The sequence below is a fragment of the Pelecanus crispus genome, chromosome 6, assembly GCF_030463565.1.
Source record: "Pelecanus crispus isolate bPelCri1 chromosome 6, bPelCri1.pri, whole genome shotgun sequence".
NCBI lineage: Eukaryota > Metazoa > Chordata > Aves > Pelecaniformes > Pelecanidae > Pelecanus > Pelecanus crispus.
Genome location: NC_134648.1, coordinates 49,541,998 through 49,565,103, shown reverse-complemented (window position 1 = coordinate 49,565,103; position 23,106 = coordinate 49,541,998). Strand labels below are relative to the sequence as shown.

The following is a 23,106-nucleotide window of genomic DNA, read 5'->3' as shown; positions in this document are numbered from 1 at the left end:
GTTCTGTCTTGCTCTTTGGTTCATTTGTGGGTTTGCACTTGTACAGGGGGAAAAGTTAATTCAGTGAAAATTGAAGAGCAGTTTCCTTCAGGAGGTTCTAGGAGCACTATTTCTCAGGACATTCGGAATGAATTGAACAAAGACAAGGAACAGAGACAAAAAAATTGTAACAGGTGATTCTAATGGCTCTGGTTGGCGCATGTTTGTGTCTCCACAGTACTTGTACTTCCCTGCTCTTCACATTCATGCTCCTTCCACACCCCTGCAGCACAGACAGTCCTTGCATCTCTCTCAAATAGCCTTGCAGTGCCTCACACTGGGCACTGCACCTTTTCCTTCCAAATTACAGGAAAAGGCATGGATCCTCTATACGGCTGAGACCAGCCTTCCAGTCTCTCTCAGGAGCAAAACCGTGTACATCTCTGAAAGTAGTCAGTAACTTCTGTACCTCTTAGAAAGGTCATATGCTGTTGTTTTGGCCATCATGCAGAACCTCAGTCGAAAGCATGATCCAGTGAGGTGGTTAGTGCCCTCAGTTCCTCCTGAGTTCATGGTTTTATACTGAAAACAAAACAAGTTTCCTGCTTACTTGCAGTAATGTTATTTCTGTGCTTGCGGAGGTATGCAACAGGAATTAAGGGAGTTCAGCACCTCGGAGAAGTCTGGCTTCAGACCTTTTGAGCTCTGTGGACAAGCACTAGGTCTCCTAATTCCTGTATTAGGATGGACACACTTGGGATAACCAGGGGGAAAAAAAAAATCCCACGAGAAGAGTTAGATCATGCTGTTTGCTACATAATAATCTAACTAAAGACATTTTGTCAGTTCAGTAATGGACCCAACCCTCAGAGCCTTGTCCAAAACCAAACTAACCTCTGGAAATTCTTGTTTTAACCTGGAGTGCCTCTCTAACGCTCTTCTTTTCTACTTTATAACTTAGTCACACACTTTCTCCTATGTCCGCTTGGCTGAAACATTGCCCACTACTGTAGCAAAGCTATACAAGGTCCTGTGGGTCAGTTGTTCAACACTGACGGACAGGAGGGGAGAAGGCCCCAAATACTCTTGAAACAAAGGTAATTTAAAGAGTTAGGAAAGCTTTATTGAAAATTTAAGCTGGTGCAGGGCACTGGACATTACATTTCTGCTTTTACAAAAAGCTGTGGAGGACTTCTACTGAACAAATTTAAGCACAAACATACTGCACACCTTATCCAATCCTGAACTTTTTTTGCACATAATCAAATTCTAATTAATAATCTGAGAGACAGAAAATATTATTTCTGAAGCCTGGAAAGGGCAAGTAGCTTCCCTACAATAATCCCAGAGGCCAGTGGCAGAGCCTGAACCATTCCCTACTTCTACCAAAGCCCTGCCAGAGACACAGCTTTATTTTTCTTCCCAGCAAGTGGTTAGGATTTTGGTTTGCTAATTAATGCTGCAGCAGTTGCTCTTGTAACGCTGCCATCAGTGCAGGTTAAGGCTACAGAGTTCAACAAGTCACACTGCACAGCACGTTGGCACTTTGTTGGAAATCTGCAGAAGCATTTACAGTGCCAGGATCTACTCAGCCCAATATATTGGGCACGACCAGCACCTTCAGGAAGAAGAAAGGATGACCACAAAGAGTACCTTCTAACAGTACAAAAGGTTTGCATCAGGAAACCAGAAAAGAAACTAATAGGCAGATTTGAAAAGCTATGGAATAAAGTGAGCCACCTTTCACGGAGTTTAGTGAGTACAGCTCTGTGTCAGGAGAAAGAGCAGATGTGAAGTGGAATTACTCACCCCCCCTCCCCAAACTGTGCTGTGTTTTACAAACGAGGACTGACATGTGAACAAAGAGACTGAAAAAAAGCAGGCAGGAGCTATGCAAATAATGAGCAGTTCTGGTTTATCACCACTGCTTGTTCGAAAACCCAGTCTACAACTAGCTGGAAAATGCAGGGGCTGCTAGACTATGAAGCAGACCTGAATTAACAGCAAGAGCAGTAACTAAGATACTCTGCACAGCCAGTGTATTTATGTTTATTTACAGCTTACATGTTTTTTGCAAAAAATATACCTGCCTATAGAAACAAATCCAATAGTAAATTGTTTGCATTGTTCTGCATCCAAAACAACATAACAATTCAATAATGCATAACAATATAACAATTCATCTCAGACCAGCAGTGGCAGACTTTAGTTCTGCTGCTCTTGCCCATGCTGTCTTTCTCAAATCTCTCTCTCCCTTTTCCAGGTATGAACAAAAATTATTTCAAGGCTTCAGTGGGACTGAGCAAGAGATAAATGCAATTTAACCTAAAGATGGCAGAACATAAGATCTAAGAGAAGCCAAACAGATTAGTCAGCTACCTAGCTATTAAACACTAAAGAAGTTTGTGGCAAAACACGTGCAATGAAACCAAAACATTATGCTGCCAGTTAAACATAATACACCACATTCAGGATTCTTACACAGGTGAAATAACCACACGAGTCACCAATGCAGGATTTGCACTTAACTTGAATAGCTATGTAACATTTCTCAGGAAATTATAAAACAGTCTTCGTATAAGTAAGAATCATTCTATTGAGAAACCTGTGTCATTGAGGCCTGCTTAAAAATTTAATACGGCATTGAAGATGTTATCCACAGTATTTTACCAGGATGGTGAAAAGACATTGCAACTGGCACAAACGTGCATCTGCTGTGTTTAGAGAGAGCACCACCACAGATCACACAGGCCTGCCCTGTTTCCTCCCTCTCTCCTTGCCTAATGTGGACCTAATTAGAAAGTTTGAGAGTCGCCAAAACAGCTCCCACACACTGAGCTGCTATTACTGTACAACAGTTTCTGTTCATCCCCTGCAGCTTGGCTTTAGCACGCTGCAAATCATGAGCTCACTGCTTTCCTCTACCAGCCCAAACAGCAGCTCAGGGAGGCAAATGAATTATCAGCTACCCAGGACTACGGTTGCCCAATCCCTTGCATTATGACAACCTACTTCTCGATCATCTCTCAGTTTGCCAAGCTACGAAAACACGACTTGGCAGGTTCTACAGTTTTCTGTGAGGAAGCTCTAGGACTTTCACGCTTTGGAACAAGCAGTTTAATTTAGCAGATGCACAGCACAGGTACCCTGGATGCATCTTGTAGGCCAAGTTCTTGTATTAGAAAAAACTTCTTGGTGAGTGTTACAAGTACAATGCTATTAGAGCTCAGTAGCTGCACTTAAGGATGGAACTCTCACAGCCTTGCCCCTGGCAAAATGAGTTATTAAATATCTTCATAGACCAGAGAGAAAAATTAAGATACTGTTTCACACAGACTTTTGCCAAAAGTTACTCCTTGTAGGTTTGACCATACATCTCTGCCTCCCTCCTCTGCAAAGGACCTGTCAGTTACAAGGCTGCCACGAACTAATTAACCTTCAGAGCCTGTTAAATGCAACATGAAATTTCACCATAGAATTTCAAGTCCAATACTTAGGATGCTCATTCGGTACAGTGAGGATTGAGGCCCAATCCCTTCCCTAAATCATGCAAGACTTCGGTGCTCTGTATGAGAGGCATTACAAAGCAATTTGCTTTTTCAAGGTGTGCAGCACATGTCTGTGTCTCACTACTTCATCACGGGCAAGCATTGTCTGCTTGTCTCTCACTTCTCATGAAACATTTCATAAATTCTTTCCTTTGCAATAAGGCTAAATGGGAACATTTTTGAATTTTTAAACAAATTTAATGGAACAACAATCTTGCTTCCCACCTAGTTGTCTGCATCATTTACAATATATAATCTGGGGAAACAACTGAGGTATTTCCACAGCCGGACAATGAAAAAGGGCAGAGTCTAGGACAACAATACTTGGCAGACCATCTTGGTTTTGTGTATGTTGTTTTCAGTAGTAAAGGATAGGTGAAAGATATATGCATTAAACTAAATTAGGAAAGGAAAAAAACAAAATTAAGAGTGCTGTTGTAGCATTCTTCCTGGTGCGTACAGCAGCTCTTTGCTGTGGATAGAATGCCCAGAGCTACATGTGTGCAATTTTGTAATGTTTGCTGAAGTTCTGTATGCAGCCAGGAAAGAAAATCATGAGTTGTGACATGTGACAGAAGCAGAGGATTTCAAGTGGGTGACACTGTTCCAGGTGTGCCCAGGCTCTTTAAGGGCCATAGGTAGCCCCTTCCTTGCACACCAGCCCTGCTCTGTTCATCCGTGACCCGGCTTCCCCTCCACAAGAAGCTGCTGCCTCCTTTCCAAGGCACCCTGCCTTCAAGGTGAGCCTGAAGGCAGCAGAAGAACGAGCAGTGACTCAAGGCCCTGAAGCCCTGGCAAAGGGAGAAAGGACAGGACTGAGCAGCTCTCTGTGGTCCTGCAGGGCTGCGCTTTAGTGTCCCCCCCCATCCTGATGCCTCAGAGTCCTTAAGTGACTAAAAAAAACCCTGGGAATCCTCTTCAAAGGTGTAACGTGATTAGCACAGGCCCTGCTACTACAAGGCTTAAAATGGACAAGCCAATACCATCAACTGCCAAAACTCACCATCGCCTTCCTGCATCTTTACACCCTGGCTCCTAGGTGCCAAAAAATTCAATACCCCCACCTCTGCTTAACCCCATTTCTTTGGACCCTCATTACAGAGAGAGGTCTGTGTTACTGAATTAGAGAGCAGAGTTTAGTTCTATTTGTCCTGTCAACTTTGTCCCTCAAGTAGCCTCTGTACAAGGCTGGAAACACACATAGACATTTACACTGCCATGAAAAACACAAGGCATTGGAGTGCTTCAATGAAGAGGTAGTCTTAATAGCTTTCAAACCTGAACTAAAGCATGGGAAAAGACAACCTCTTCATTACAATCACTTGGCTGTCAGTGCTGGCCCCAGAATTCTGCTCTCTCCTATGATTATTAAATTATTATTAATAATACAATTCTTATTAAGGGACCAACTGCCATTCACTTGGTTTAAAAAAAAAAAAAAAAAAAAAAAACCCACAAACAAACAAACAAAAAAAACACACACCAAGAAAGCAGGGAGTATTTAAAATCCTGCTGCAACAGTAAATATCACCTCTGGCATATTTGTCCTGGAAGAACAGAGCACGATTCAGAATACCTAATTGAAATGTGCTACAGGAGATAAGACTGGCTGCAGAGGCTGACATTTAAAAGCGGGAGACACCGAACAAGACATGAAATATCACTGTTGCTGCCTCAAAGCAGAAAGCCACTTCCACGAACTGAAGCCGCCTGCTCCTCACCGTCCCCCCTCCCCAGCTCTGACAGACACAGTGAGCAATTAACCCCTTCCCTGGTGTCACCAGTAATACCACCCCCACAAAAATATTCACAGTTGCTATGATTTCATGTAGTTGTTCCCTCCTGCTGCGTGAAGCAGCTTGTCCTCCCTCTTCCCATTCCCACTGTGGAAAAACGTGTTTCTTCCCTGACACATCAACATGTCAAATTCCAGTATGTGAGATGCTGGAAACCAGGTCCTCCTCCTGCCTAACCTTGCATGGCAGCCTGTGCACCCCAACCTGCTTCTCCCTACGGGCCTCTGAGAAGAAGAGCTGGGAAGCTCCTTCTCAGCAGGAAGAGAATCTAGGGATGGTGCCAGAATACCAGAGCTAAGGGAAAACCCTTGGCACACAAGTGAAATTATGAAGTGTTTGGCTGCTCAGGCTTTTGCTACCTTAGTTAGAAGGAGCACTGCTGCCTTTGAGCTATCTGATCTGGTGTTGTGGGCAAGCAGCAAGGGAAGTAAATCCAGCAGAATCCATAAATGCACAGGTTACACAAATCACACTTCAAGCAAGGATTTAATTAGAAAGTTACAGTTCATTAAAAGAGCACTGATTAGTTATTTCAACTACATGGGTTTTTTTCTATGCCAGGATAGCAGGGCAAATATTGGGATGCATATCTGAGCCAAGCACCTTGTGCTGCTCAGTGAAACATCCCAGCGTCTTTGAAGGAACAACCCTGGTTAAAAAGCTGGTTTTGAAAAAGCTGTCAGAAAACATCCTGTGAAGTGGAGTTTGAGCCATTAGACTGTCCATGCCAGCAGACTGATCACCAGTCTTGAGCAAAATGGGAAAGCCTAGCCCAAGAGAAGTGAGATATTTTTAGATTTAAGATTTAGATTTTTGGGTTTGGGTTATCGACCAACACTTTCTTTTATACAGCTGCAGTTGCTACCTCCTTGCTTCCCTGAAACAGGATGGGTCAAAGAAAGAGGTTCCTTTTGGTCGAGGAGAAGATACAGTGTGGAAAGGTCCACTGGTTAACCAAAGAGACTCAGCAGACCTGTTTTCCTTGAAGCTATTCTAGTCACTCCCAAGCAGACAACATGGCACTGCACAGCATGTACTGCCAAGTGAGGAGGTTCTGCTCTACCTTATAATTATGAACATTAAACAGCTGTGCCTTTACATGAAAACAGTGTGGAGATCAGCTTGTGGCATATATCCCACCCTCCCTTGATAGCTTTCAGTTGCACGATATAAAAAAAAAAAAAAAGCTTTGTGAAGGTTTGTGGGTCTAATGAACTAGATAGTCACTGAGCTTAGGCTCTTTGGGGTAAGCTCATAGCACCATTCTGTGTGCACAGCAAGGCACAAGGGATAGAGCACACAACTGGAGCCAATAGGAAATAGAGCAACACAAATAAAGCATAAAAACAATAACAGAAAATTTCATAAACATACAATCAAATGGTGATATTTCAGATCCCACCTCATTGCTGTACCTTGAGAGGAATGAGGGGCGGTGGGGGACAGGGAAGCAACTGAAAACTTATAGACAAAGTTAACAGAGGTAACAACAGAAGACCCTTGCCCCTACAAGTTAACTGTTCCTCAATCAGTATTCACTCTGTGTTCTTCTAAACGCCTCATTTCACAGTTAGGACTTTAAAGGAGGGTTTGCTGGAGTGCATGTTGCTTTGCTTTGCAAAGTCTCAGAAGAGCAACCACTGATCTGTTCTGAAGAAGAGGTACAACAACTGCACTACAGGCTGAGCACATTACCAATGCGGCAAGGAGAACATCTGTTCAGCTGACTGCTTACATGCACCAGTTGGAAGGACAGGACTGTCTACCCCGCTGTCTATGCTCAGCTTCGAGAGATCTGTCAGCCCACAGGTCCATCTACCCTAGCATTCCTGCTCCCACAGTGAGCCACAAATGGATGTCTAAGAAAGAGTAAGAACAGGGCAAACAAATGACAGTTCTATCCTCCCACTGTTTTCAATTCAGACTTGCTGTGCAAAGTGTGTCATTCCTTTGCATTTTGTAGCACATGATGTATTTCTCTTCCATTAGAACCCTATGCCTGATTCTGGAGCAATTTTGTCCATAAAACCCAATACACAGAACTAGTGAACTCTATGTACCCTCAAATAGCACTTCCAGGTGGAAAGCTTGATACACAACATAACACAAGAGAAACACTCAGAGGGCTCATTAACTCTTGGATCACAGCATTTCAGAGATGCATGATAGAAATATTGCTCATATGAATGAAATCTCTCTCATATGATGCACCCCTGCCTCATAATCAATAGTCTCACAAGTCAAGGGAGGTTTGTCTCAAGAATGTCTTAACTGTAGCCCAAGAAGATATGCAAGACAACTACATGCAGACCAAAGACTGCAATGTCAGATATTGAATATGTGCAATTCTTTTCACAAGTGATTATCTGGTCACTTAAGGATTTGTAACAGTGAACAAGTGCCCAACATTTTGTTTTCTTATTCTTCAGCAACATGGGTCACAAGTTTCCATTAGAAGCTGCCATCTGAAGCAGGTGGCCAGCTTCTCTGTATGTAAGCCCAGCCCTGCCATAATCACCGTTCTTCTCCTGACCTCCTTCGCACTCCAAACTGAAGTACCCCTGAACAAAAAAATTCAGTCTCTGCTCTGTCGTTCACAGCATTTGAATGTGCTGCCAGCACACAATGGGCTATTTCAAAATCAGGGAAGGAGGATGAGGGGCAGCAGGTGCTCCACATGTCTCAGTACAATATTATAATATTTGAGATCCCTGTTAGAAGACACCTCACCAACACCAGCTCTCCTTCAGTACCAATTTCTGCCACCATAACCTAACACCACATGCAACACACTGCAGGAGTGGAAAATCTTGAGACATTCAGCTCAAGATCCAAATGCAGGAATGACACTGATTACACAGGAAATCTGACACAGGACAGAAACAAAAAGAGTGTAGTGGCAACAGCCAAGTCAGGAGAGAAAACACTCCTCAGATTACCTCAAGTCATTTGCCTTGGCTGGCTCACCTACAGGAGCGGAAGTACTAGGAAGTGTGTTAGCAATCTTCCTCAGAGATCCAAGTGTACTTACATGACTGGAAGACACGGAAGGGATGGGACTAGGTTTCAGATATGTTGGCAGATTGACAGAGTCCTAAGTTGACTCCAGAGTAGTGGCAATACATCGGGAACAAGGTACAGTAGCGCAGCAGGGTATGCAGGAGCCCAGGAAATGGTGAGAGAGGTGGGGAAAGAGCATATGAGCTTACGCCTGAGCATGACAGCCTGCTTATGCTTTCCCCTACCTGCAGTTAATATTACAAGCTCTTCATTTCTGCAAGTGCCAAACTCATCCCATTTGAATTTGAAAAGCTTCTAGTCCAACAGTGAGATATCACTGAATAGATATCACTGAAATTGCTGCTGGGGCTTTACTGAGGTGCAAGTTCATGTCCTCAGCACCCCAGTCTGTGCTCTTGGGCATCCTATAAACACAGATTCAAGTAAAATCACACCTTATACTCTTCAATCTCTTCTATTCATCCCTTTCCTTTGTTCTTCTATTTTAAATAAATAAAAAGCCCCCTTGCCAGTCACATTTCCAGAAATTACCATTATTTTAGGAATGGTTTTGAAAGTGTCCACAAGGCAGGTCCTTCCACAGAAGCATGAAGACAACCACACGTTTTAGGCACCAGTTAGAAGTATAACTTACTTTCTGCAGTCCCTGCTTGATTCTGCATCCCCTAGGACCACTTCACATTAGGGTGACCTCAGCAACTATTTCAGGCTCATGCTGCAGTGGGGCTGGTGAAAGAAATATCTCCTAGTTTTGATCTCTCTGCTAATTGTGCAGGGAAATAGAGAAAGGGTGTGGGGGGCAAACATGTAAACATGTGCACTGTGCAGTGTAAACTTGTCCACCTTATTTTTCAGTAGCTTCCAGTTCTTCTTCCCCTTTTTTGGAACTGCTGATGGATGTTGGCAGAAAGGGAAGGCAAAGGGAAGAAAGAGAGAATTAAACACATCTATATACTTCCCCCGCCCTTTACTAGCTGAGGTTCTCCCCAGTGAGACCATTTTAGATCGATGTGGCTCTAGAAATACACTGGACAATTAAAATGAATTCACCAGAGTACTCTGAAGGAAGCAGCCCTCCTGGACAGGGAGCTTCCTCTCACCTCCAGACTTGCATCCCATTGAAGAAGTGAGCATCCCTGTATATCAAGATAGCCTAAAACAATAGGGGATTGGCTTCCGTGACCCACGAATTCTCACTGTTTCCACATATCTGTACTCTATTCCCTAATAATCCTTACGGAGACTTCTCTTTCAGTATGTTTGGCTAGTACCAGCCCTTTCATTGCCTCCACTTCATGGGATGTTGGAGATTCTCCCAGCTGTGCAGAGTCATTTTAGGTCTACACCAAGCACACCCTAGAAAATTAAGTGCATTTAGTGAATCGCTGTGGGAGATCACTAATAGAAACAGTGAAACTGAGGAAGAAGGGGAACTAGGGAACTACCAGGCACTCCACAAGAAGCATGGAAGTCCCATAATATCAGACAGAAGGAACAGGGGAAGCTACAAGGGGACACTAAGAAACAATTGATAGGGCTGGTGGTTTTCTGTTGGGTTTTTTGTTTGTTTGGTTGGTTTTTTTTTTTTTTTAATAATATGGGATCAAAGCAAGCATATTTCTGAGTGAATCAACCTCACCATTAAAATGTACAGATTGTCCATCTCTTGCAGCCAGCAACTCAAAAGCAACCAGTGTCAGCAGAGGTCAGTACCACTATGAGGTTGCACCACATCATTATTTGAGGCAATAAGTGGTAGGATTGGCTTTCCATTCTCTCCTTCCGAAAGGCTAAGAAGCATCAAGAAAGAATCAACAGACCCGAGACAGCCGTGGCATTAAGTCTCTTCTGGCATGAGATGACCTTTCAGAAAAACACATTGGAAACTCTGATAGTCACTGAACACAAATGCAATTACATGGTGCTGCCAGTCAGAACAAATATGTGACCACACTGTATTGCAGCCACTGCAGCAGGTGAAGCAGAACAGACCCGGCCCAGGAGGCTAGGCCTTAACACGCAACTTCAGAGCTCCTACTATCATTCAGGTTTTTCTTCCACTCCAGATTACTCAGTGCAAGTTTTCTGATATTCTAGGGATGTTTGTGTCCTCACCTTTAAGCTGGGCTTGTTTATTGTAGGATGTCTTTTTTTGCCCTGGGTTATGCCTATGGGTTTGCTTTTGCATACCAAGCTGTGCCTGTTAGTATGTTATCACACTGAGGCTCAGGAATGCCTTAGCTCCTTACTGGGAATGAGGGAGGATTTGTTTAAGGACAGAAAGGGTGACGAAGCTCATGCCCAGTTCTCACCTCCTTCTACCCTCTTTAATAGATAGCCATCATTGTGCTGTCCGTGACATCCAGTTTGGCCTGGGCCTAAATGTAAACCCAGGTTCAACCTGCCTTTTACCAGGAGACTGAGAGAGCAGCAGCAGGTAAAACACAAGGACACCAGCCGTCTGAGATGCTTTCCTACATCTCCACGCACATGGAGCTACTGAGTAAACACCAGCTCATGCAGTCATGACTGCCAAGCTTAGCAGATTATTTTTCCTCCTCCCTCGGCAGCCTTCTTCCTAATATCCTCCTGTCTATAGGAAGAAGATTTGCAAGTGAATCTTTGGATATTCATTATCTATTATTTCCCCACACCTCACACTTCTTTGTGAAGTCTGTGGCCAAACAGGGTCCTCCTACCCTCCGCCTCTCACCACCTCTGCCTCCTCACCATAACTTTTTTCACCTGCATTTTAATCTCAGCAGTGTCTGTCAGTGAGCCAAAGCTCACTGAAGTTAGTGAACAGTTGAGATCAGTTCAACAAATCAGAGATTCTTTAAAGGAAGAGAGAGCCATACAATAGAGCACACCACCATCCCAACTGAGGTCTGACAAGTAGTTGAACAAACATGGCCGCCTTCTAAAGCCCAGGACTGGGTGCTAGGAAACGTGCCTTCTATTCCTGGCTCGGCTGAAGGCATGTACAATGACAGACAAGCCATTTAACCTCTACCTATTTGCTTTTCCTGCCTAAATAATACTAAAAAAAATAAAAATGTGATCAGCTATGACTTCATGACTTGGCTGTATCTAGAGGACAGCTAGAGGTTCATTGGAGCAGTGGGCACAGAAGACCAATCCTTGGCCTTATTGCTGGACACACTACAGTGATTCATGATTCAGCCAGCTCATCCTCAAAGAGCCCCTCCCTAGGTCACTGAAGTCTTTACAGTGCTCCAAACAGCACTGTATCATCTGTCCTGCAGATGGAGGACAACTAATAACTCTACTGTGTGCCATTGTAGGGTTTCCAATCTAGTTTCCTGCCAATAGATCTTCCTTTGGTCCATAAGGCTCTAATGAACACTGTCAAACTGAGCTATACTAGGTGAGCTACTAGCAGTGCAGCCGGACAACCCAGACCAAATGGCTTCCAGTAAAGAGCATCCTGGCCATCAGGCGACAAGGTCTCCAGTAAAAGTTTGGAATTTAAGAAACCCTGAGGTGAAGGTTCAAGCCTGTCCCTGGGTAACGTCGTACAACAGAAGCCAGAACTGCTAAGAAACAACAAGTTTCTTTGAAGCCTCTTCTGGAAGGCTGAGAAGCTTATGCAGCAGTGTGAACATGCATGTCACCACTTCCCTCTGGGAAGACAGTGCCCCATTTTGTTGTTTGTTTCAGGTTTTGTTGACTTGACCGCCCAGAATAATAAAACAGATGGAAGCTCTGATTTTATAGGACAAGAGCAGTGTGTGAAAGTGAACAGTGGAGACAAAGCAGCACAGCAGGGAAGGGAGGTAACTCATGGAATGATGTTCAAGAAGGACTCCAGGCTGAATAGGAGAAAGAGATGCCAAAACCCTGGGTTGGCGGGGGAGCAGAGCAAGTAATGAGGACAGGACGGTATCCAAGCACAACACAAGGAATGGGGCAATGAAAGGAAGAAAAGTCTCCCTCTGAAAGGACAGTGCCTTTCAGAGTCAAGCTTTTATCATGTGCTTAACAGAAAGACCACTTCCACATCCACTCAAGCAGCTATGCCTCTTCTCTAGGGCTGGGCACAGGTTCACTCATGAGGTAGCTCCAGCTGCCCAGGCCAGCACCCAGAGCAGGGCTCCAGCAGGAAGATGAGGACGGATTTTTCAGATCTCTCCTCTATAACTAGCATTAAGCGATCTTCTTAGCAAGAAGAAAAAGGTAGATGAATCTCTAATTTTCATAATACTGGGAGTAGAAGTGGTGACTAAAACCCCAGCCTTTCCAATAAGCAATATACACAGATAGTACAACAGAATGAGATAAAAATTCTTTGCAGTTCTATTTGAGAAGATCAGAGCACCTGCCAGTTATCTCTATGCAATTATTATATTTGTATTTTATAGAGAGGGTAGTATAAAGTAACACTACAGAGGAACAGGCATAGTCCAAGCATTTTGGAAGACTAGGTGCCCACACTGACAAATCTGAACAAGTTTTGAAGATCATCAATAAGCAAAACTCCAGATGCTCCTGCATTCTGAAAATGCAACTATTGTCATGGCTGCCTACTTACAGAATAGCAGTGCCAAAAAAAATACTGCTAACCTCCTCTAACTCGCTTCTACTTCCTTTCCCAGTATTAATGAGTGGAGCGTCTACAGGACACTTAACTTCAAAGAGGCTGAGATAGTACATAGGGCTCATTTAGCCTATGTAGCAGGGGGAAAGAAGTTACTTTTCAATTAAATGATAAGACAAACATTTCAAGGAATCAGCTCTTTTTTCCTTAAATTATAGCCCTAATTCAGTCATTACACATAATTATTAAATTTGCTCAAAATGATTAGATAGGCTTTACTTATAATAGAGAAATAAATGGGTCTGCCAATGTTTGCATGTATCACTATTCAAAATAAAGACCAAAATTCCTCCTTAGTGTGCAAGCCTGTTTGTGGGTGCATGTGCACACATACCCATTCCAAACAGTTCAATTTTTCAATACACTGAATGGCTCATGGAAGGTGCCAGCTAAGTGTACCTAGGAGTTTTTGATGGGTGCTATCCACAAGGACTGTCTTGCGTAATCTAGTATACGTATTTGTGTTTAATTAAAACAAACAAACAAAAAAACCAACAAGCAAGCAGAATCGGGAGCAATAATTGAGTTATTTTCAATAGGCAAGGTCAGCAATGCTACAGGCAATGCAACAGCACTGCAAAATGTTCTGGATAGAACAGACTACAGGGAAATTTCCAGAACTGATCAAAGTTCTTTCCTATCAGTAAAAATAGACAGTGAAAATGTCTTCCATTATGAACTCTGCCACTGGGACATACGTGGTAACGTGTGTATATATATATATATTCCCCTTATTGAAAACTATTTGCTTCACTAGTGGTTAACAACTGTGACATTTGAAAGGTATAATCTTAAGCATGTAGGAAGTTTTATTCCTTAATTATCAGGAAAAATAAATCTATTTCAAAATTTACTTTTTCCTTCACTACTCCACTCAAATATGATGTACTTCAACATGAAACGTGATGTACTTCAACATGTGTTTTTTTATAAAAGAAATAGAACAGCTGAAGAAGGATGCTTGCTGTGCAAAATAGTAAGCTTTCTAGGTCTTACAAATCCAACAGACTCTTACATATTCACTCTTATACTTATCATAAGCATTTATAAGTAGATAGAGAGCTGCTCGTAGATACTCCTAGGGATCTCAAAGCAAACATTAAACATTACATGGCCCTCCTGTAAAGTGATGGTTATTCTTGTTTTCAGGGAGGCACAGAAGGTTGAAGTGACAGAAGCTATACAAAGGGCTGGCAGCTGAGTCGGCGACAGCGTGCGCAGAAAGACCGACCGCCACTGCGGCTGGAAGCAGGGCTGTCCGGCCATCAGGGAGGCGACCAGCCAGGCATTTTGAATCCAACGCCAACGTGAACCGAATTAAGCAAGCTATTCCCATACTTCAAAAACTGCAGAGGTTGCTGAAAACTCAGAGTGATAATCCTTGTTTATTCAGCAAGGCCACTTAACTGGAAGGGGTAGCACACCAAGGGCTCGCCACAATTAATTGACACATTAATTGACAAACCATTGCCTCTGGCTTGCTTGATGCCAGATGCTGATGGTCCTCGCGGACTCCTTGGCTGCCCGCTAGCCATCGACACAACATCCCGCTGTAGCTCACAGGCTGTCCTGGAGAGACAAGCACTTTGCAGGATTCACCAGAGAACCTGCTTGTGTAATTTCACTGTTTCAGCCCGTCTGTCATCAAAATCACATCTAGCCCAGACTTCTGCAGAGGGAAAGCAGCAGGCTCCATTTGGAGCTCTGGGAAGGCAAAATGGAGGCTCTACGGCAGCCGAATATTAAACACTCCGTGCCTAATCGAGCATCTTTTCAAATTAGCCTGACTGCCTTATTTGCTCTATTCAGACAGAACAAAGAGCTGAAATGTTACAAAGCATCTGCAGCACTCGAGCCCAACAGGCACCCTCCCCCTCCTGCCAAGCTAGGCCACCGCTCTGTAATACTCATGCAGAAAGCAAACGCAGGCAGAATGGGGTATGAGCACCTTTCTGCTAATCCTCCACCACACAGTGCTGGTAGCATCCCTTGCCACATGCCAGTTTCCAGCAGAACTACTCAAACCACAACAGCTTTCTGTGGCTATGATCCTTTATATATAAGGCTTGCAATTCAAAAAATAAGGTTTCCCTTCTTCTTAATCAAGAACTAATAAAGACTATCTCACTAGATAAATGACTTGTAATTATTATAAGACACACAAGCCTCACTTTCAAATCAAAATGGGAACAAATGCGTTAAATGCACGGGGGTGGTTTGACTCAATTCAAGGATAAGTCAGTAAAAATCTAAAGCTCATGATATATACAGTGCCAGAGGCTGGAATGACCTCACAGGCCCTTTGCGGCTTTAAATTAATAATTTTATAAAACATTTTTTCTCTGACACTTCACCTCTCCAACCCCCATCCACACCCTTGACCCCATCTAGTCAACATATGCCTGTGCCCATATCAAACCATGGAAACTACTGATAACAAAACAAACCCATGAGCAGCACTCCCTGCTCTCCCAGCCCATCGGTGTGTGCATTCCTCCCAGCCCCACCCAGGTTCACCAAAACAGGAGCACTGGGACTTACAGGTATCCAGTATAAACTGAAGCTAGGTTTTTCCACAGAGCAGCCATAAGAACTTTCTTGCAAACAGGGCAGGAAAGTGTACCAAGTTCAGAGCAAGCACTGTTTAATTAGGGCAGTATGAGCCATTGCAGCTTATTCAACACCCCGATCACTCCAGAAGTCCCCTGCAGAGCAGCGAGGCTTGCTGCAGACAGTCCTTTCACCTGCACGATGTTTTGCAGTAAGAAAGGAGAAACAGAAGAAAGTGCACATGGCAGAAAGGCCCGAGCACGAAAGGAGAGACTCCTTTGGACTACCAAACCAAATTTGGGAAGGTAATGGTAATTTTCAAATCAGAGCAGCCTTTCCCCCACCTAAATATAACCTAGAAAGCAGGTCATTAGCCTCTGCTATCCATTTGATACCAAACACCATGAACTTCAGCAGTGAGGAAAAAGTAGCGCTGGCATCAGTGATCAATCTATTAAAGGATGTGTTCCCCATTTTTTGTTGACCTCAGATCTAAAGAAACCCCTTTAAGAAAAGCCTGCTGGTAAGCTCAGCAAAAGACGCACACAGGGTAAGCCAAGGTGTGACTCCGATGTGCTTCTCTGTTACCCATGCCACTGCTACCTCACCACACTGACACACTCCAAACTTCCCTCTCCTTCCAGCCCACCACCTTCCCTGCACTACTCTGGAAACCCTTTGTCTTTAACTTGCTTGACTTAAACATTCCCCACTCCTGCTGGAAAAAGAAGGGCAGGAAGGACTATGCATGTCTGCCTAGTTTAGAAAAGCTAGTGTTGATTTAGACAACATCAGGTGTCTGTGGAAGGCAGAGGGGTTTGTTTACATCCTGCACACTTCTTGTTGCCCATCTTAACAGTGCCCCATATTACTGCCTGCACTGGGGCAACATCAAGCTCCCTACAGTGTATCAACCCTTTATCTTACGAGCTGCCGCGTACTTTCTCTAACTGTGGTAGATTAAGAATTTAAGATCTTACACTGATCTGTTCACAGCTTTTGTTCAGTCACCTTAAAAACCGCTGCTGTGTAAGGGTTGCCATGGTTTAGTTGCAACTAAAGCACTTTTCTCTCCGTTAGAGTTTTCCGCTTAAAAAAATTAGAATAAATATCTACCATAAATCAACCTTGGAAAAGTACACATTTTGAAAGAGAAAGCTTCGGTGAGCACTGTTAGTTGATGCAGTCACAAAGCCTTATTCTTTCAAAACCATGTTTTGAAACGTGGTTCATGAAAAACTGTGGCAAGATGTCATCTGATGAAGACTCTTCGAGCCCACGAGATACCAATGTCTTCACTTTCTGGGCTTGCAGTAACAGTTGCCTGTCTTCTCAGAGGAGTAAGTTGAGGCATGAGTTGACTTAGTGCATATTTTTGAGTGGTTATTCATATGAAATGAATATTTCAATTTTAGAAATAGATAGGAGAGATTACCACACAACCTAACTGATGTTTTCAAGAAATAAAGGCTTTGATAGTTTCACATCATGAAGTACATGCTAAGGAAGACTCTCAATCTCATTTCAAGTTAATCTAAGGTACATAAGAATCCTTTCCAGCGAAGCATCCCAGTTTGAAATAACATCCAGCTCCCCAAGCTTACATTAAATCCCAGGAAATCTGATATAATATAAAGTAGTAAACTGTTGTTGTTGTTATGCTATAAAATTTTGCTCTGTCATCTTAGTAAACAGAATAACATCCAGAAAAAACAACAGTCTCATCCTTTTTTGTTTGTGGTCCCTTAAGCCTAGTGCTAAGACATGTCTGAAGTTCTAGGCTTTTCCTCACCTTCTCATGAGGCAAGAGAGAGTGATCAAATACAGCAGAATGTATATCCAAAAAGAAAATCCTGTAATAGTTGTGAACCCTTTGTTACTCACAACAACTTATCCCCTCAGCAGTAAGACAGCATTCAGTTCCCACAGATCTGACCTGCAGTCCCTCCCCATTCAAGATGGGTAGCTTTTCATTGTTTTAATAAAAGACCTACTAAAACTGATTTATCCTTTACTGGCTTCTGTTTGGTTAGTTGTGGTCCCATTAGGTTTGTTACAAGAAATACCTCAAGCTGCTTCCCAAATTCAAACACACACAAGGCTGTCAAAAGAGACCATGTTGTCAAAACTACCAATATATTAGTTACAGTGATGAGTCTCAGCAGCTTTTGCAAAAACCAAATTGCGTAGCAGGTCATCAAGACTAGTTCGGACTTCTCATAGGCCTATGTTATCACTAGATGTAGAACTCTAAATCAGTTTGAGCAGTCTCTGTATTTTCAAAGCTGTAAGGAAGATTAAGCAAAGGTGACTGAGTTCACAAGGCAGAAACAAATAGCCCTTCTTTAGCTCATCAGCTGTCCTGCATACTCTTTACCCCAGAGTACTCAGCCCAAAGAGCAGCATTCTAAGCCGAACCCTCCTTCACTCACCACCTAAAGTTTTCTGCATAGTCAGCCTCCAAGTTTCCACCACTGCCACATGCACGCACACACTGAGCAGCCCTGCAATGCAAGAGTTAATTCCCTCACATCAGCCACAGACTGAAGAACATCCTCAGGCTGCTGTCTGGAGATCCAGGTTCACTCCCGGGACCCGTGCTTCAGCTCCCATGCCTGGCTTCCATGAAACAACCTCTGTTCATGGGTTTCTCCTGCTCCTGACACAGTTATACCACATACCAGCAGCAACCAAGACTATAACAATCTACGGATAATGTTCATGTTTTGTCTCCCATTTTTGTCCCTTGTGAAGAGACTCTCAGACAGCAACGCCACACAGGGCAGAAAAGCTGGGTGTATGACAAACACATCTTCTCTGACAACTGTGTCCCTTCCTTTCCTCAGCAAAACATCAGAGGCTTTTAGAAGGGCAAGCACAAAGGAGCAGAGCAGAGGTTCTGCTGATACCAAGTCCCCCAGACCCTCCTCTGCTGAAGAAGGAGGTCAATACATGACCTCCTCCCTCCAACATTTGGCTGGAGGCTGGGAGAATCTTGGACAGAAAGCATATGAGAAAGTCTAATATAGCCTGCCTTGTTTTTATACTCTCCCACAGACATCCAGTTTTGGATGCTGTTGGAGATGGGATACTTGCTCTGAGCCAATATGTCCACTCTTATGTTCATCTTGTGATTGGCAGCTGCCATCAACTTCTCATCTCTTTTAGGAAAGCCTGATGCAATTCCTCACCTGAAGCAGCAAGCACAAATGGGAGCACTGCAACTCTCCTTGTTCTGTCCTGCACCACTGAAATGACCAAAACATTGATCCTGGCTTTTATACTAAACTGTGACAGCAACATTACACCACCAGCTCTGTAAGAGCCTGAGGCTGAAAACCGACGACAACTTCAGTATTGCACGAAAATCCACCAAGTGTTTGGGAACTCCATGAGCATCTCCAGTTCCAATGGCTCCGTGTGGGGCACTGTACCATTTGTCATGTTGAAAGAAACACTGCTCCTGTAACTGGGCAGGCAGCCCTTCCTCATTCCCTTAGCCCCAAAGCAGCAGAGATCTTTGCTCTCCAGCTCTCTGCTTCCTATCTCCATTAAACAGCATTTTAAGCTGGGTGGTCTTGTTTGAGCCATTCTCATTAAGCTGTGTAAATACTCATGTACCAGCTGGTCACAAAAAGTGACATACAAAAGCAAACCAAAAGAAATTGTTTCCTGTCTGTGCAGGAATTTAAACTTACAGATAACACACAAATGCATGAAACAACACCTCTCTAAGTCTCCTGTCATAAGCATATATATCTATGTGTGCTGACAAACACATTCTTCCACACACAGCTGCACATTCACGCAAACTTATCATGAAATCACCCATCTGTACATTGAAAGGTTTATTCTCACATTTGCACAAAACTTCACTTCGACATAGTATCACAAACCCCAACTCATAAATTTACACAAGCAGTGATGTAGACATGCCCTCAAACACTAATTCTGCCACTTCCCTTCTCTTTTTCCTCAACCAGGCACAGTTACAGGTACATACAATTCCCATATGCATCTCTAAAGATCATTCTGAGCTACAGCCACTGTGCAAATTTCAGCCACTCTATGTATGTCCTGAAATGAACTAAAAGGCAATGCCAAACCCTGAGAAAGCAATGAGCATAGCTGTTAAAAAGATATTCAAATACATGTATACTCTTATAATCATAGTCATTCTTCGTTAAATCAGAAAAGACAGAAATTTGCAGAAGAACCAAAGCTAAGTAGGAACCTTGTTAAAACAGTGATGACAACAGATTGGCTTGCAGGAGAGCTCTTAGCTTGGAAGGAGTCAGTAAGAACATTGCTCAGGATTCAGCTTTAGGGCACATCTCACTTAATACTTACATTAATCTGACTAGGCACAGGACAGGAATATGCTAAACAAATTTACTGACATTCAGATAGGAGGTACTGTTAATACAAAGGAGGACCAGAATATCATAAGGGTGGGTTAGATCATCTTCAGGACTGGAGTAACAGAAATGGCATGCAATGTAATACTGTGCTGCTTTCTGACAATGAAATGCCATAGCCACATCCCTTCTAGATATCCTGTCAGCAGCGACAACAGCTCTCTAGACAAGCCTGGCAGGTTACATCCCCTCTGCAGCCACCATCCCCTAGACACTAAAGTCTTCCTTGGCCATCAGCAAGGATGCCTACCACCAGAGTATCTCCAGGCTTTCCAAGATGCTAAAATTGGCTGTTTCTGCGGCAACTTCACCCCAAAACCTGTAGCTTCATTGCGCCTTCACAGCTGAAAACATAACTATGCTGAAGAAGAAATAAAGGCCAAGCAAGTTTCCCTTTACAATTTCCACAGAAGTCACATCAATGTACCACAGTGAAGCTGGGTGCCTTTTCCTCCCCTTGTTTTATAGAGGCTCAGATAAAAAAAGCCTCTGATAGCAGACACTGTAATCAAAAGCTTAAGATCACCCCCAAAAAAGGCTTTATTTCTTTTGCCATTCAGACAGAATTTGTGCTTTTTCTACGAGCTCCTTGCTGGTGCCCAGTCTCAGAGAAGAAAATGCTCTCGGTGCTCCTCTGACAAGGTAGCCGTCAGCACCAGGCCCTTCCATCTCTCCCTGCGCCAAGGGGGTGGTACCAGTCTCACCACCTCCAAACCACTGGAGGAATGCAGGTGCCAAAAAGCTGTGTTACATTACGGACAGAAAATCCCAGGATTTTTTCCCAGTTATGCTGGCTGGTCCCCAAATCCTGACAGCTCCCAAGTCCACCACGTCACTTCCATGCTGTCCCTGCAGACCAGAATGCTGGAGCCCATGGCCACGGAGCAGGCGGTGGGGTGTCACCCCCAGAGCAAGCGAAGTGACAGGGGCCTGCTGGGCAAATTAGAGAGCCTGGTAACACACAGGGACAGAAGGACCACGGGAGCTCAGCGCTGCAGGTTGTCTGGCAGGCCTCAGGCTGGGGAACCCATGGAAGCCCACATCAGTCCTTCAGGAGCCACCTCAGCCCAACCAGGTACAGCATAGCATCAAGGAGACAACCCAGCATTGAGGGCACTGTGCAAGATGTACGTACTTATCTTCTTTGCCTACACACCACTGAAATCCTAAGTCCTCCAGTCCCAAGAGCAGGCACCATGAGCTACTGTCACCATGTTATACTTACGGGGACTGAGGCCATGGTTCAGTAAGTGATCACCTACGGCCAGGGGTGGGGGGCGCTGAAAAAAAAAAGTATCGGGACAGAAACAGCCCCTTGTCTCACTCTGACCACCCACGACAGTGCTTTAGCCAGAAATCTCTCCTCAACAGGCAATTTGTCAAACAGCAACTCCCAATAATTTCTCTGGTATCTGGCCTGTATTTATTCTTGCCCACACTAGACCTTCTCGTTAACACATTCTTCCTCTTATCTGAGCATCCTTCCTCTGGCCTGTGTGTCAGAGGGGCCTCCTATCATACTTCTGCGTGCCATCCACAGGCAAAGGCACTCCTTCTGCTTCCCTAAGCAGCTCCAAGTAGCGTTCTGCTCATCCTCCATGCAGTCCTGCACCAACCTGGCTCTCACCAGCATCAGGATTCAAAGATAGCAGAATGCAAAGAGGCATCCCTGGAACCACAGAGACAGTCCTTGTTTCATATCATGACAGAGGGCCTGAGAGAAACTAATTTGAAGAAGATGGTAGGCAGGAAGGCAAGAAACAATGGTTCTTCCATTTGATTACATTTAGGAGACAAGGATTTTTTTTTTTTTTTTTTATTCCCCTCTTTCTCAAATATATAGAACAACAAAGAGGATACTCTGGAGCTGGGAGCTCTTTGAAAACCAAAGAAACTGCAAAAGAAATTAAAATTAGTTCAATATTTATACAGTGCAGCTCTAATTAAATTAACAGGCCTGCAGATGTGCTGAAGAGATCAGCAACCTGCCTCCTTCCCCTGAACCCTCTTATCCTTTGTTATCACTGCAAAAATCTGTAGCTAATTACCAACACAACTGCAGCCTCATTTAAAAATAAAGAGGAAAATCAGGGGGGAAAAAAACCGCAAAAACAAATAGCAGTTATAATACTAATAATACCATTCAAGGAAAAGAAAGTAAAATAAGAATTCAACCATCCTTCCCAGCATGGTAAATATTTGAAAGCAGCATTCATCTTTACAAAAAAGCAGCCCTCAAGTTCCTACTCTCTCTGGGAGCTACTGAAATGGGACCACTGTGCAATCTCTGACAACCCAGGGAATTTCTATGGTTATATTCAGTATCTGCCACCAAATCTCTCTTCCAACCATCCCTCCAAACAGTCAGTGCTATCCCAAGTGGGAGTGACAGATCTGGACAACTCAGTGTTGCAACCCCTCGCCCTTCAGCTCTCTGCCATCTACCAGAAACTGCAACCCTGAGTTAGGCACTAATTCCCCCATGGACGTACAGAAAGAGTTGAGTGTCAGAGGGCAGATCTGCTGCATTCAGACGTTATTAGATTCCTCACTGTGGGGAGAAAACCAGGTTCTCAAGTCCTGCCCAGGGAGTGTCCTAAACGCTAAACTGTAGAGCCACATTTACGCTTGTATGCTTGCTTGCTCTCACTCTACTCCCAAACATCATGAATATTTAATTACTTCAAGCAGAGAAGACAGTCTTCAGTAATGGGCAGAAAGAGTTATACCTTCCATTGCAAAATTATCTGTGGGCTACAGCAAACTGAGAAACGCTACATAACCACTGGCTCCCACAGGCAGGACATGTGCTGCAGCCACCAGGATGCCAGACAAAAAGGGAGGCTCCCATCGTTTCCACGTGCAGTCTGGTACTATACTCCTGAGAACAACTATTAGCCTAAGTGCCAAGATTATGGATCCCGACAGACACAAGCCAGACACTGGTGCTGAGCAACACTGTCAAGAGAAATAACTCTGCACAGAGCTTTAAGCACTTCGGAAAACAGAAAACGCAGCAGCCTAATGACCTCCAGCATCAGGCAGTAGTGGGGGAAAAAAACCCAAGAGGACTTGGAAGATCTATTGAGGATTTGAGCACCTGAGAGGCAGTTAGATGGCACCAGGTTACATCATTTTCTTTTGTGGATATAGCTGAAAGTCTTATTTGCTGATAT

The 23,106-nt window shown here is 43.8% G+C and overlaps 1 protein-coding gene across 19 annotated transcripts in view; it reads right to left on the bottom strand.

Annotated features, from left to right (window-relative positions):
* Nucleotides 1-23,106, bottom strand: part of NRXN3 (neurexin 3) — a 1,006,895-nt gene that overhangs the window by 826,215 nt on the left and 157,574 nt on the right. Inside the window, exon 4 of one of the 19 annotated variants that reach the window (XM_075711856.1) lies at nt 13,817-13,830. The exons of the other annotated variants lie outside the window; for them this stretch is intronic. Coding sequence (XP_075567971.1) covers nt 13,817-13,830 — 14 coding nt within the window. The remainder of the gene's footprint in view (nt 1-13,816; nt 13,831-23,106) is intronic. 19 annotated transcript variants of the gene reach the window in all.